The sequence below is a fragment of the Anoplophora glabripennis genome, unplaced genomic scaffold, assembly GCF_000390285.2.
Source record: "Anoplophora glabripennis isolate ALB-LARVAE unplaced genomic scaffold, Agla_2.0 scaffold145, whole genome shotgun sequence".
NCBI lineage: Eukaryota > Metazoa > Arthropoda > Insecta > Coleoptera > Cerambycidae > Anoplophora > Anoplophora glabripennis.
Genome location: NW_019416303.1, coordinates 816304 through 832050, shown reverse-complemented (window position 1 = coordinate 832050; position 15747 = coordinate 816304). Strand labels below are relative to the sequence as shown.

The following is a 15747-nucleotide window of genomic DNA, read 5'->3' as shown; positions in this document are numbered from 1 at the left end:
TGTCTAGTTTCTTTCGCAATCTTACATGTTTGCACATTATTTTTTTTTTCACTGAATATGAATTAAAAAAATTAACGTATGCAAAAGTTTTATGCAATGATTTTACTACTTTTTTATACTAGACCCCCCTGCCACGTGTTAGAAGTATGACGAGATATTAACAGCTGAGGTTGTGCATCATATCGGATTTCAATTATTGCAACCGAATTATTATTTAATGAACTATGGAAACACCCCGTATATGTCACATTGTCTTTGTGGTACATGTGTCAACTTTTATTTAAATCCTCAAAATTTGTTTCACATTTTGCATCGTCAACAATAACGATGAAAAATAGTGACCATTCTCTACGTTATCAAAAACAAGCGACGCCCCTAAAACTTCGCTTATCTATTCTTGAAACCCGAATCTACCACAATGACGCTCGTATGTGAAACTCCCACCAGAGCGGAGCGATACCCAGTACACTACGTGAACACGCTAGAACCATCCAGCGGATTCCCAGATCTTTAGGCGTCAAAGTGGTAGTGGTAGAGTAGTCAAGTAGTTTGTAGTGGTTCGGTTCGTCTAACAACCGGCGCTCACTGCACCAGTCGTCGTTGGTGCAAAAGCGCGAGAACGGTGTCTTTTAAATGGTTAGGTGATAGTTCCGCTCCGATTCGCTTTTGTTTTCGGCATGGCCAGCGGTACTTTTGGCGAAAGTGAGGTGTCGTGGATGAAAGGTAAATTCGGTTTCGTACCGTTAACATAAGAAGGTTTTTAAATCAGTACTTACTTTTAACTAATTGGAAAGGAAGTTGAAATAAATTATGGTTTTCACTAGTTCAAAAAAAATAGTTCCATTACCAGAAAATAATCGCAAATCAGTATTTTTTCATCAGCTGTCCCTTTTTAATAAATCTATAAATCTACTAATTGTTATACTTACACTGAACATAGCCGTTTTCAGGGTGAAAAAATAAGTTTTCTATTTGTGGGGGAAGAAGTTCGTTTCATTGACACTACCTCGAGTACGTTTTTAATATTACTGTATCTATACATGTATTCGTCATACAATTCGCTAATGATGCATACATAAAATATATACCTGAATATTATGTGAGTCATATTGGAAATGTGCCTTCAAAATGATTAATGGTTTTTTATCATATAAATGCACATCATCAGGTAAATCATCTATTTACCTGAGTTGCTAGATAAAATAACTGTTGTCAACGATAATTTAATGAAAAATATGTGGCGGTAAAAATTGAAAGTTGAAACTACATTTCCAGGGACGGGTTAAGCAAGCTTAAAACTTCCTTATTTTTTTTACGCAACGCGTTACTATCCATGTTATTCCTTCTGTACTTTTTTATATCTCCAACCGAAATTGGAACTAGTATATTTTATCAACCAAATGAGTGCATCTTTTAATATCTAGAGCGAAATTTATTCGCTTGTTTCAGGCATTAAGCAACACTATCCTGAGGTATTTCTTCTATTTCTTTTGTACTCTGTGGCCTGAAACACTAATTAAAATTGATTGTTAAATTGTTAAATAATACTAGTTTATGCAGTGAATGCAAAAAGTAAGTGTTTTTGTTATATTAATGACGAGACGAAGGCTGAGTTTACGTAATACTGTTTTCCAACATTTTATTTTATTTTGTTAAATATTTTTAGATAGTTTTTATTTAAGAAGTCATAAATCTGACTTTTGTTTTCGTTTTAAGAGACGACGAAAACACCATTTTCGGATTAAGAGGAAAAAAATTTGTTTCATACTAACTACGCCGTGAGGAAATCCTTATTTTCATAAATATAAGTAGAAAAAAATATTTAATATACTGTTTTGACATGAACAACTACAAACATATACTGGCAAGCATTTGAATTGCATTAGTAAGTGTTTTTAACAAATGATATTGTGGGAAACAACTACTCTGCGAGCTATAGCCCCCTTTTTCATTGACTTACGACCGCAATATCCAGTAAATAGACGAGATATGTCTTACTTGTGGTATACTGATGAAAACTAATAAGTTCGAAACTAGTCCAAGTCCGGCAATGCTCCTGAAGAATGATTTTGGTTATTTACTAATATTACGGGTGTAATTTAAAGACGGAACTGTAGCCAGCAGAGTAGTTGTTTTCCTTAATATTCCATATGATAATTTATTTATATATAATAATTTGTTTATTTATGCTTTCATATTACCTACAGATTAATAGCTCTCTGCTGGTAGGTACAAAACAATACATAGACAAATTAAGGTACGACATACGTTGTAGGTTATATCTCACCCATACTTAAATGTAATCTCGTTTGAAAAAAATATTTGTTTTAATAATATTTTTCAATAGGAACGTCGAAATTCTCAAATTTCTTACTTGTAATTAAAAGAAAAATACTTATGTACATGTCTTCATTAAGCACTTGCACAAACTTTAAAGGGTGAATCTTTGACTAATTTTAAGATAAAAAGTTCATATGAACATAGATCCCCAATACAAGAGCCTGAAATACAGAGCCTCCAAAAAAAATTTTTCATTTGGTATTTTATTACATTTTTGATGAATAACATAGAAATTTGACGAAATTCGGGGATTGGGAGTATTGAGGATGACAAACTCAAATATTTACTTAGTTTTTTGTTTGATATAAGTGCTGTACTTGGATTTAAATAACCATAACCTTTTTGTGTCGCACTATATGTTATTTTTGACTAAACATACCTATTCTCCATTCAATTTTACGAACAAAACGTACTCTTAGTATTTGTCGCTGAAACACTTTTAAAGTTAAACCTGCGTTGAATCATTAAGAGTTTTTGAAAAACAAGTGAAAAATGAGCCTTTTATTGATTGTATTGCGATATGACAAACTTAGATCATTTACAAGACTAAAAGTAAACTACTTCTACAAATAAGTTTTACATTTTACATTTACAATAACTGACCCATGTTCATATGAGTTTATCTTAAAATTAGTTAGATTCACCATTTAAAGTTTGTAGAAGTACTTAATAAACACGTATAACGATCAAAATGTGTTATTTGATTTCGGGAAATCAGTAGTTAACAAACACTTCCAGATTTTTTTTTTATTAGTGTTAGTACACAACAAGTGTTTACACACGTCAAAAAAAATAATTATAGTAGTAATATAAAATCGTTATGAAAAAAAATAATAATAAATTAGATTAATTTCTGTAACGGGAAAAATATATTTACATATTTTAATTCCCCTTTATTTATCTATCTTTTACATTTATAGTTCTTATCTTTTTTCATGATGTACTAAGAAGTCATTGGGAAAGGATATGGCGCTAAAACAGTCTTTCCGACTTTCAATAATCAAGTGACACAACTCCTCAGTGGTCAGATTAGTAACTTGACGTGCCTTACAAAAAATGGCTGTGAAATTGGCTACTTTTTGCTCAGTCTGTACATAACAACCAGTGTACCATTAAAAATTCCAAGAAACACTGATGATAGTGATGACATTGTATCGCATTATTAATCAGTTCATCAGTTCTTTTAAGAAATGTTATCAACAGAAAACGTAATACATTTTTCAGTAGTTCTATAATAATAAACAATATTTAGTTTATCTGTTTTGTACAAATACACAAGTAGTTCTAAAACTGAATGAAACGTATGTATTTACGTTAACATTTCTTTGAGATCGAAGGTCAGATTTTTCGTCAGTAGCGTTTGAATTTTAAATGCATAAATATATAACTTTATCAGAAAACATAAAAGCACGCTGCGCAGATGTAGAATATTTTTAACTTTTCTTAGGTATGTCATTAAACATTTTAATGCAGAACTTTCAATTGATGTGAACAAAGAAACATAATATTTTGATAAACTAATTATTAGATATAATAAAATTAACATTTCAACATTCCGCGAGAGAACAACTGCGTTGCAAAACAGTCCTTCAAAAATCTTTCACGTAAATATTAATATTCAGCCATTCAAATGTTGCGCTATATGCAGTAAGTGGGTTGTGTTTTTAACAGACATTTTTTTACACAAGCTCAAATCGATGCAAACAATAGTCATAAAGTATTTACTTTTTTAGGTTTAAGAGAGAATTTTAATCCTCTCATATTTGCCACGTTTTGATAATAATTTTTTTTTTCTCCAAAAAAAAATTGTAGCTTTACTGCCACTATAGTAGGATCGTATTCGATGCAAAGTAGAGCAAAAAGTTGTCGGTCTTTTATCAAAGGAAAATCGTGTCATCATTTTTAGGAAGCGTAAGATGAATCATTTCAAATTTAAAATTAAATTGAATGTAAAATCTGAAATACCGCTGCGTACGCACTGTGTTCTGGTAGTAGCTGTAGTCGGCCAGGTGTATCGAGTGTACAAAGTAGTCGGTTATACGCCAAATACTAACCTGGCGAGCTTGGTCGTAAAACAGAGAGTGCCTCCAAAAAACAAGTAAACAACAGTGGCGCGTACAGAGGTAAAATGTAGTACATATGTGGAATTTAAAAAACAAATTGGATTTATAATAAATTACATTTAAAATAAACAGTTCATGAGAATAAAGGATTTTATATAGGAACAAGGGTGCCAGACGTGAACTGATCCCTTTGTCCCTTCATAATATATAAAGTAATTATTCAATTTCTAAAACCCTTAAAAGCGTATGACACTGGATCCCTTGAGACAGGCAATGATTTATTACTTTGCATGAAATATGATCCTACTATAGACATTACACCGTGTTATAATTTTAATCAAATGGGTCGAATATTGCATTTATCTTTCTGCTTTTTTTTGTTAATTTTGAATTGCGTAATTTTTTAGTGATTTTAAGTATTATCAGTTAGATTTGGCAACTCTGCCTATACAAATCGCTACCCACAATGCCTCGAGAAACTTTTATGGGCAAACATCGATAATAGAGGGAAATATCCTCTCATATTGAAGTCAAAAGCAAAACTACCTGGCACCTCTATTACAGTGGCTGCTCGTGACATTGTCAATAGGTGAGGTTTGTGGCTGTTTTACTGGATGGGCAATGAAGATAAAAAAAAAGTGCCGCAGGTAAAAAAATTTAAATATTCAAGGTCAAACGACTAAATGAATCTAGAAATTTTTAGTTGCGTTAACACTATTATCGAAATTCACGAGAAGGGTTTTCATTCCGATTTTATAAAAAATAGAAATATTTGCGCAACTATTTGGTTATTTCATGAATCTGCTCTCAAATAACCATAAATTAAAAAAATTAAATAACATGAGAACTTTATAAATGTTATTTACAATAAAATTAATAGAAAAAAAAACAAAATGATATTTAAAAAATTTGTTCCTACTTGGTTTAAGAATATTAAAAAATATGAAAAAACTAAAAACAAATTTTCATAAGGTAACCAGCCATTCACGTTATATATGACATGTTTATTCGTCGGTCTTTTAAATTTGCAAATTTACTTATAATGTCCTCATAAAATTGGGGATCGGCACTAAGATTTTGCAACAATTTCTTTTCCATCGCCATCACAACTAAGTTGTTTAAGCACTTTTGTGTCATCGTATTTCTTATGTAACGTCTTAATGCGCTTAAGAGAGGAAAAGTTTCTTTATACAGAGACATTTGGTGCAGGAAAAACAACTTTGCAAAACAATTTGTATGTTTCCAAAAATACCATTTTAAATTCCTTGAATAATATTTCTATCGTTTTTTGAACTTCTAAATTATGAAATTGTTCGTCTCTGTACAAAATATTAAGTTCGTTTTTCAACCTATCTATTTCAAAAACATTTGGATACATTTGTAATAACCATTCAAACGATTTTTCGGGAAATTTGTTTACGTATTTGGGAAATGTTGAGGAATCTACTAAAGAAAGAAAATTTAAATCATATAAATCCCAAAATCGAGTACTTTTCTAATTCGTCGCAACTTTTGCCCCGTTTACATGGTAGTCCAGTAATATTTTTCGCATAATTAAAAATGTTTTTTAATTTTTCCTCGTTCCATATAGCCATTGATAATAATTATCATACCAAGATTGCAATTTTTCGAACTTTCCAGACTTCTCTTTTCTTAAAAATTACCATTATTTTTTACGTTGGTCATTCAAAATTCGTCGTCTTTCTACTTCATTACACCTTGAAAAATGCGTTTCAAGTAGAGATAAAACAATAGAATGAGCGGGATTCATTATTACCTATGTAGGTATATCGACACTATAATAATATATATTATATTATATTAAATTTAGTCTTATATTGTATTGGTGCAAGGAAGTTGTTTATTATTTACTTTAAATTAATACCTTGCCTTTGTCGTTAAAGCCTTTATATTATCATTACTTACACCCACACGTTACGCGGGTACCGTAAACCGAAAAAAATGGGCATCAAGTTCCCCGCGTAATCACGTTATTTTAACCGCCTCGCATGGAGGGAGAATCATAGCCTATAAAGGCAAGTGTATGCCTGGAAATTGTAGCCTCACTGTGGTGGGGAGTAGTAACAGTATATCACGCAGATGGAATCGGCGAGATATTGAAACAATAATTTTATTGTTATTTTGATTTTTGATAAATGGTAATTGGAAATTAGTTCAATTGTTTATTAAAGTTAATAGTAGAATGGTAGGTATTAAAATGTACGGTGTGAGAGCCAAAATTTACAGTGAGGCCCGGCCTCAGTTGGTTCATACGACGAACCGCCACTGCTCCATTACCAGAAATGCGCAGTAAGAGACCAGGCTAGGCCAATCTATCTAGTTAATAGCTATTTGCTTCATATCTAGGCCAATCTCATAGCTTCAGTTATTTCGTCTTATAGAAACAATTTATAATAATAATATACATAGCCCAGTATTTGACCTTCGTTGCGGTGTATCTTTATAGGTGTGCACTTTCTATATATATAACACAAATGGCATTGTGGTTGGGCCTTTTATGCTTATATTGAAATCGTACGCCTAACAGGATCGAGACTGATATTTTCAACCACCGAACCTTGTTGATGAGAACAGAAATAAGGTCGATTTGAAGGTAAAATTGCTAATAACATGTTTAAAATATATTAAGATAGGTGTATTGGAGCGAGGTGCGAATAAAATAATAAAGTAATCACGATTTATTAATCACGATGGTTTTCTTTGCATTGGATGGAGTAGTTAAACATTTAAGTGGGACACCGAATTTTCAGTTATTTACTTGAACTGGTGACTACAAATATTTGCAAACAAAATAAAACATTGTAAATCGGCTCTGACTCCATGAAATTTTTTCAGTGGAAAAATGAAAACAATGTTTTGGAAACTTTGTTTAGACACTCTGTATATAGTTCCGGTTTATAGTGGTACATGCCGTTGACGTAATATTCAACAAAAAAATGAAGTTTAAATATTTTTTTATTAAATAGCCCAAAAATACGAACATATTTAAAACATATAACTGGTTTTTTTAATTGTTAAGGGTTAATTGTGCAAAAAAGCGTAACTTATTATTGCAAAAGTGCATATTGTCTTTTTTTCATTATTAATAAGATATTAAATTTATATTAACGGGCGTTTCACGTCAACGAGCACAGTGGGCTGCCCAGAATAAAAATGCATCAATATTGACGTTCGACGTGTCAAAAGCTTCGTATTTAACTCGTATTTAAAACTCTATCGAATGCCGTCTGGTGATTTTAAAAAAACATCATGGCGGTTCCAATATGGCGTCCGCAATCATGCAAAATTCTGTTTAATGAGCAATATTGATATATAAGAAACACAAAAATACTGTATTATAGACTGAATCACCATATCTATACGTTTTTGGGGTTGCTGATTTCGAATTCAATATTCGTTAAACCCCATCTGGTCACTGTTCGTCCCTAACCTTAAAAATACTTCAAATCGTTGAAATAATACGTTTCTACGATGAGTAACACAGTCTAACCATCACAATTTATGTTTTCCGGATCGCTGAAACCAATTCTGATATCAATATAACTTCAACTAGTCAGAATTCATGCCTAACCTCAAAAAAGTAGCGCAAATTGCTAAGATTACACTTTTCTACGTTTAGGAATGAAGTGTAACCAACATATCTTTATATTTTTGGGGCTACTGAATCGAATTCCTACATTCGTTTGAACCTAACTAACCATTAGTCGTACCTAACCTCAAAAGCTGTAATAGTTATTTCCCTGACTTTTGTGCGGTGCATTACTGGTAGATTCTAAAATACAAATTGAATTTTCTGTTTTGTTGAGAAACTTGCCAGAGCCTACTGACCATTTAAAGAATTTCAAAGAATAAAATCTAACGAATTACACAACATCGCGTTTTATTTTTTTTACTCGATAATGGTCGCAGATACGAAAAAACCATGAGACCAAGAAGTTTCTCAACAAAACAGAAAATTCAGTTTGTAATATAGTATCTACCAGCGGCACACCGTACAAAAGTTCAAGGGAGGAAAAGGGAGCATGACCCCAGACAAAAATATCACCCTGTTGAATCTCACAACCATTTGGCATACCCAATAATGTAAGCCCGACAGCGTAACCTATATTCCAAATTTGACCTAAATATCTCAAAAACTGTAGGAGCTATAGAGAAAAAACTAAAAAAATCTTGAAATTTCAGCACCCTGTGTAGATCGGTAACGAAGCGTTTGAGGACCTACGTTTATATGAATATTTAGTCATTTAGTAAGACAAAGAATTACCCCCTCCCTTATGTACATGATATTTAGAACACCCTGTATAGAACTATACAAATTGTAAAGAAATTGACAACGTTCAGATTTTGAATAAAAAATTGTAAATTGTGTGAAGAATTTTGACTCCACTACATCTTTTGGAAACTGGATTGGATTTAATTTCGAGTGGTAAGAAAACAAAATATTTTCCAAATTTTTCGAATATATTACTCAATTATTATTTTTGAAATTTAAATTAATAAATTAAAAACAACTCGCACAAAAAATATAGAATTTTTTAGTTATAAATACAATATCGAAATTAAAAAAAAAAATCAGCATAACAATACTAAATTTTTTACGAGGTTACTGTGCCTCTAGAAATTAAAAATTCCTACACCAATGACTTTTATGGTCTTTTCATAATATCATTATATTTAAACAATGAAACAACATTTCTAACAAAAAATTCCTACATTTTTGTAGTGATAGCTAACAGTTTTATTATTTGTTATTGTCGATGTATGTCCTAAGAAAATAATAATTGTAGTAACTGAAAAATGGCTTAATTTTCATATTATATGGAAAATATATCTTAGAAATACCAATCGCAATTAAATGAACTTATCTAATTTTTAAAATATTGAGTGGCATCGAAATTCTAGGGCGACAATGTTTCTCAGTACCTCCACCACTGGTGACAGATAACAGATTTGTGTACCAACCCAGCAAATGTTTGCCCGTAGTTAATTAAGTCATTGGCCTAAGTTTCATCAACCTACGTCAAATATCTTAAGAGGTATTTAAATAAACGCGAAGCTTATTTTTTAAATTCAACGTCCTGTATCTCCAAAAGGAAGTGTTTCCGGACACTTTTTTATTGTTTTATGATGTAGAATCCATCATTAAGTTTTGACAGAATAAAAACCTCAATTTCTTCCAACGCGCTAAATGATTACATCATGTAATAATTTGTGGCTTTTGGTTAATTCAAAATGAAAATTCACTTGTGTATGTAGGTATAAGCTACTACAAAAAAAATCATAAACGTTCTCTTAGGAAATTCTAATCGCGTCATTAATATTAAAAAAAAACAACAGTTTCTTTGTATGTATTCAAATGAATGCCGCATCGTGTCTGAATTAACGTTTACTAAGTAATAGCTTTGCGTTAATAATAATTATTAACCAGGAATTCGAAATAATATAAAATATACACGCTATCTGACCTTGCGGATGTCTTTGAAATCAATAGAGAGGCTGATCGGCTAAAAGTCAGATTTCGAGTCAGGATTGTACTGGCCCATTTACAATTCCGTCTTTACAAAACTATAAGAACGAACCTATCAATCTACTTTAAAAAAATTAAATAACGTTAATTTAAGTGAACATTTCAAGCGTAATTGTACTTTTAGATAAAAAATATATCGATTTAAATTCTCAAAGTTTATTGAACTTTGTCACTTTGTGCTAGTTCAGTCCTGATCAGATGACTTGCGATCATTTTAATTATGTATTCACCACATACTTTTAATAAAAAAGGTACCTATAGATAACTGCAAACATTTGCAACCATAATGCCCTGAAGCGCTTGCATTCGTGGAAGAGTATTTTTATACTTTCAAGAACTATACTTGTACTGTACCATAAATTTTTTATTTCTGGGAATAGTATATAAATATTTTATTAATGTATCTGTTGTTGAGAGATAAATACAATTATATACATCTCTTCTTTGTTAGAACCGATGAGAAATAAGATTCCAGTTCGAGCCAAAGAGAAACTATTTTATGTTATATCAGGTTGGATTTGAAGTATTTCAGGTAAATAACAACTGCCGCTCAAACCGTGTCACACTTTCACCATCGCGTTACTTAACAGTCTTATGGCAGGGAACTAATTCTGCGGTATTTTTCCAGATGAGACCTCCACGCAATCCACGTCTCTACCAGAAATTATACAGGAGGAGACCAATCAGATCACCACCGTCGTCATATTCGTTATATCGGCCGTGCTGACTATAACGCTGCTGTTTGGGATCGCCGTTTTCATCGATTGTCGACAGGAGTGAGTATTATCAAAAAAAAAAAAAACAAACGAACATCTCAAATACTTCGATGAAGTACACTGCAAAAAAATCGGTCTGAGTGAAACGTATTGAGTACGTTTTCAGCCAATATTAGGTATTTTGATAATTTTACACATTTTTTATAATATTTTAACTAAAACTAATAGTTTCACTCATAAACTTTTAGTTGTACCTACTCATACTAATAGAGGAAAATTTCACTCAATCGGGTGGACAGAAATTGATATATTATTAAGTGAAATTGAGTGAAAATAAGTCCAATTTTTCTTACAGTGTATATAACGAGCGTTCAAATAAAAACATGGTCAAGTTGGTTCTGAAAATTTGGACGTAGGGCGTAGCGTATAGCAAATGAACTTAAACGTCATCTGTCAAAGCGCTATATCGCCGCTATCAATTTGAATATTTTCGTTTTAAAAAGCGTTTAAAAGGGACGTTTTCCAAAATCGACTAATAAGTCTCAATGCTGAACATGAATTTCCACCGAGGTCATGTGATATTACGCCGTTTGATTTCTTTTTGTGGCCTTACCTTAAAAACACTATTTTTGAACTGCCTATTCCTGATTTAAACCATCTGCAGGCTCGACTTATAGACAAGATTCGTGAAATTAACAATACCACCAGCATCTTAGAAAATGTCTTTAATTCTTTGAGGAACAGGTGTGAAAAGTGCTTGGAACAAGGAGGGGGACACTTTCAGCAGCTGCTTTAATTTATTGTTATAACAAGGAGGGGGACACTTTCCGCAGCTCCTTTAATTGTTTATTATTGTTATCACGATTATTCTTTAAAATAAAGTTATATAGTCATTAACGTTATTGAAACTGACAGCTGCTATACAGCTCGTTGAGAAATAAGGTTAAGTTGGTCGCTATAAGCTACTCCCTACGTCCAATGTGTCAGAGCCAACTTCGACCACGTTTTTATTTGAACGCTCGTTACTTTACCATTCGTTCATCAATACTTCGTTCTTTAATGATAACACAGGCACACACATATAATTTCAGAAGGAATTCGATGCGCTGATCTTGAACCTGTAGTCAAAATTCATGATCCGATAAATTTCGGAGAAAAGTGAAATTTTTGGGTGAAACTGGTACAAATATGGGTCAAAAAAGCAGTTTTGACCCATATTTGGGTCAGTTTTCACCCAAAATAGTGGACTTTCTGAAAAATAGTAAGTAGTAGTAGTGATCATGAGTAAATTTTACTAATGGCATCGTGTCCACCGCCTGAAAACTACTAAATTGATATATTTGGACAAAATTTAAGGAAAAAATCAGTTTTGACCCATATTTATACCACTTTTCACTCAAATAGTGTAATTTTTCAGAAATATGGAGGTCGTGGGTAAATTTTATTAATGGCATCGTGTTCAGCGCCTGAAAAACTACTAAATTGATATATTTGGACAAAATTTAAGGAAAAAATCAGTTTTGACCCATATTTGGACCACTTTTCACTTAAATAGTGGAATTTTTCAGAAATATGGAGGTCGTGGGTAAATTTTATTAATGGCATCCTGTTCAGCGCCTGAAAATACTACTAAATTTATAAATTTGAACAAAATTTAGGAAAAAAAAAACAGTTTTGACCCATATTTGGGACTTTCTGAGAAATATCAAGGTTATGGGTAAATTTTACTAATGGCGTCGTGTTCACCGCCTTAAAGCACTACCAAATTGATATACTTGGACAAAATTTAAGGAAAAATCAGTTTTGACTCATATTTGGACCAGTTCTCACCTAAAAATTTAAACTTTCCTCCGAAATTCATCGGGAAATTTTGATCGTGTTCAGCGTATCGAATTCCTTCAGAAATGATATGTGGGACTTGGACTTTTCTGTGTGCCTGTGTAATTTATGACAATAAAATTATGTAGAACTTGTATTTTGATTTTTAAGTACAAAGTATATTTGAATGAAATGCAAAATTTTTATTTTGTCATTCATTCAAGTACCTGAATACGAATTTTTGATAACAGTATTATTAATTGAGTGCCAAAGTTCATACTTTTCCATTCATTCAAGTAGTTGTGTTGTGTACATATGAATTTTATTGTTATAATGCGATAAAGTATGAAATAAGGATGATCGAAGAGTTATCCACGTACTTTGTACTTTGTCGGTATTTACAACACTTACTTTGTCGTTCAGTTAATAATACAATAGGGTGTTTGCCACCTTTTCGGATGTGAACAGAAATTAAAATGATGTTACAAAAACTTGCCCTGTATTGCCTTGAAAGACAACAATAAAAAAAATATAAAACTAAAATTAATTTGGCGGACAGCTATGACGTGATAAACTACGATTTAATTGCGCCGTCTATTAGAAGGAAATTCAACCAAAATCTTATACCACCGTCCTTCCCTTACATTTACTAATTGAGAGAAAGAGAAGAGTTACCTAAATAGAAGTTGTCTGTGATAACGTCTGTGGTCTAGTACATCACAAATTCATAACAATAAATTATTGATTTAAAATTTTTAATATCAAATAAAAATTTATATAAGCAGATTTTAGTGAAATTGCAAATTCAAACACCTCGTTATTTAAAATTCCAACTTCAGATATTTGAATGTCAAATTATGTATTTTGTTATTCATTCATCCATGATTCATACTTTACCGCTTATTTATAAAAACATTTTTCGTTGAATCATATATTTTCCAAAGATCAATTTGAATTTATTCGCTCCAAAGTATATAGTTTAATGTTAATTTATGCCCTATGCCAAACAGATTTATTTAACGCCTACTGACTTACCAAATAATGTGAAGAAACATTTCTGGAACCGCTGACTGCATCTATTCTCTTGGCTCTATTTACAATTGTTTACACAAATTGCTGTATATAAAGATGTGCAGTTAACTTAACAGTTTTCATGGGCGTATTTATAGCAAAATTTATCGTTGAATCATATATTTTTCAGAGGTCAATTTGAATTTATTCACTCAAAATATGTAGTTTAATGTTAACTTATGCCCTATGCCAAAGATATTTATTTAACGCCTACTGACTTACCACAATAATGTGAAGAAGCATTTTTGGAACCGCTGACTTCATCTATAGTTTGGCTGGGCTCTATTTACAATTGTATACACAAATTGCTGTATACAGGGTGTCCCAGAATAACGTGTACAACGGAAGACCACATATTCGTGAACTCAAAATTGGCGGATTTAGGAATTCACCTATGTCCAAAATCGCTTCGTTTGGCGCTAGATGGCTTCAAAGTTCGTGGAAATTTTTTGAATTTTGGAAATAACTCGAATACGTATTAATCGATTTTGATTATTTTTGGGGTGTGGACTTTTGCTTTCAATCTACACATTTTGGTGTTATACAGAGTGTTTTTTTAAAGTTATAATTCCTACAAAATTGATGTATGGTGACAGTATTACTTTATAACTTTTTCCTCTTTCGGGCAATAATGACAACTATTTTTTATTTGATAACTGCACATCTTCCAATAACTCGGGTTGTGCAAAAATTCTAAGTAAATAAAATACCCCATTCAGTCTATTGGTTAAAATAACAGGGCCATTAATAATGCTATCCCAAACAAGATCAAACTGAAATTACAGTCAACCTACAAAATAAGAGCCTACTATCACTTTGTTAAGTATTGCAATATCGGTGGCAAGATAATGTACGCATTTAAAAAATATTTTTTTTGTACCCAAACCGCTCATTTAATCAAAATTCTACAAGAGTCCCAAAAATTTCCAAATGGTATCACCTATCGAATAGTTGTCATTATTGCCCGAAAGAGGAAAAAGTTATGAATGGAAATTATCACCATACATCAATTTTGCAGAAGTTGTGAGTTTTATACTGACTGACCACAATAATGTAAGAAAAATTTTTGGAACCGCTGACTTCATCTTAGCTGGCTTTAATTACAATTCTTTACAACAAACCTACACCCACACACCTCAAAAATAATTGTATTCCAGAGGTTCTGAATAAGTTTGAACAATTTTCAATTTCGTTAATTTTAATCACCATTTTGCGAAAAAAAAACGGTTTGAATAATTATGGAAAATGTTTGTTATTAATGCATTATACTTACCATTAAAATTTCCTCTCTATGTCCAAGTATCATCCATTATGAAGACGAGCACAAAAAAAATTAACCTAATAATAACTGATGTGCTTGTTTTCAGGAAACTACAAAAGATGCAGACCAAAAAGAGGCCTAGGAAAATTCTCAAGTTGAAACTTCCAATCAAGATTGGAAGGGTTACCAGAGAAGATGAAGCAACATTAGCCGACAAAATGCACTGCGAGCCATCACCCTCAAACTCTATGGTGGTTTGAATTTTCTGGACTTGGATTACTTTAATTCTACCAATATTAAAATAAACGTCTAATTTTATAGTAGTAACATTTTTTATATTTTTTAATCTGACTTGCTGTCGAATAGTATTTTAAAAAATCACTTCAAGAGATTCATAAAAAAACTAAAATATATAAATAAGAGCAACATTACCATGTACGTATTATATTGTATAGTTGTATATAGTTATTATTCATCTGGGACATTTATTAGTTTATTGTATTAAAATTACATTTTTTTTGTTTTGATCATGGTGTGGATTGTATATATTTAATGTATTTGTTTTATATTTGTGAGTTTATTTGAAGATATAGTTTGTGGCAGTACTGCATAAAAATGTTCGAATAAACTGGTGTATATTTGTAAAAATCAGTCTTAGTTGTATAAGACAGAATTTGTATAAAAAATATATATTTTTATTAGTATTAGCTGTATTATTCAAATTAACATTTTCATTTTCATTATTAAAATCATCTTGTTTAAATCTGATTGTTCATTACTGCAAGTGGGCGTGTACCACAAGGATCTCTTTAAAGGCCCCTGCAATACTGACTGGCCATAATTGCAATATCAGAAGTAGAATGATATCAGATAAAGGTCACAGGAATAAAGGAACATGACAAAATAATGAAGGAAACAAAAAACAAGTCA

At 31.6% G+C, this 15747-nt stretch overlaps 1 protein-coding gene across 1 annotated transcript; it reads left to right on the top strand.

Annotated features, from left to right (window-relative positions):
* The first annotated feature begins 501 nt into the window (after nt 1-501).
* LOC108904282 lies at nt 502-15521 on the top strand. Its single transcript, XM_018706766.1, has 3 exons — nt 502-723; nt 10580-10727; nt 14924-15521. Exons 1-3 carry the CDS (start codon nt 678-680, stop codon nt 15075-15077), a joined length of 348 nt encoding a protein of 115 aa, XP_018562282.1. The 5' UTR covers nt 502-677; the 3' UTR covers nt 15078-15521.
* Nucleotides 15522-15747: the final 226 nt, after the last annotated feature.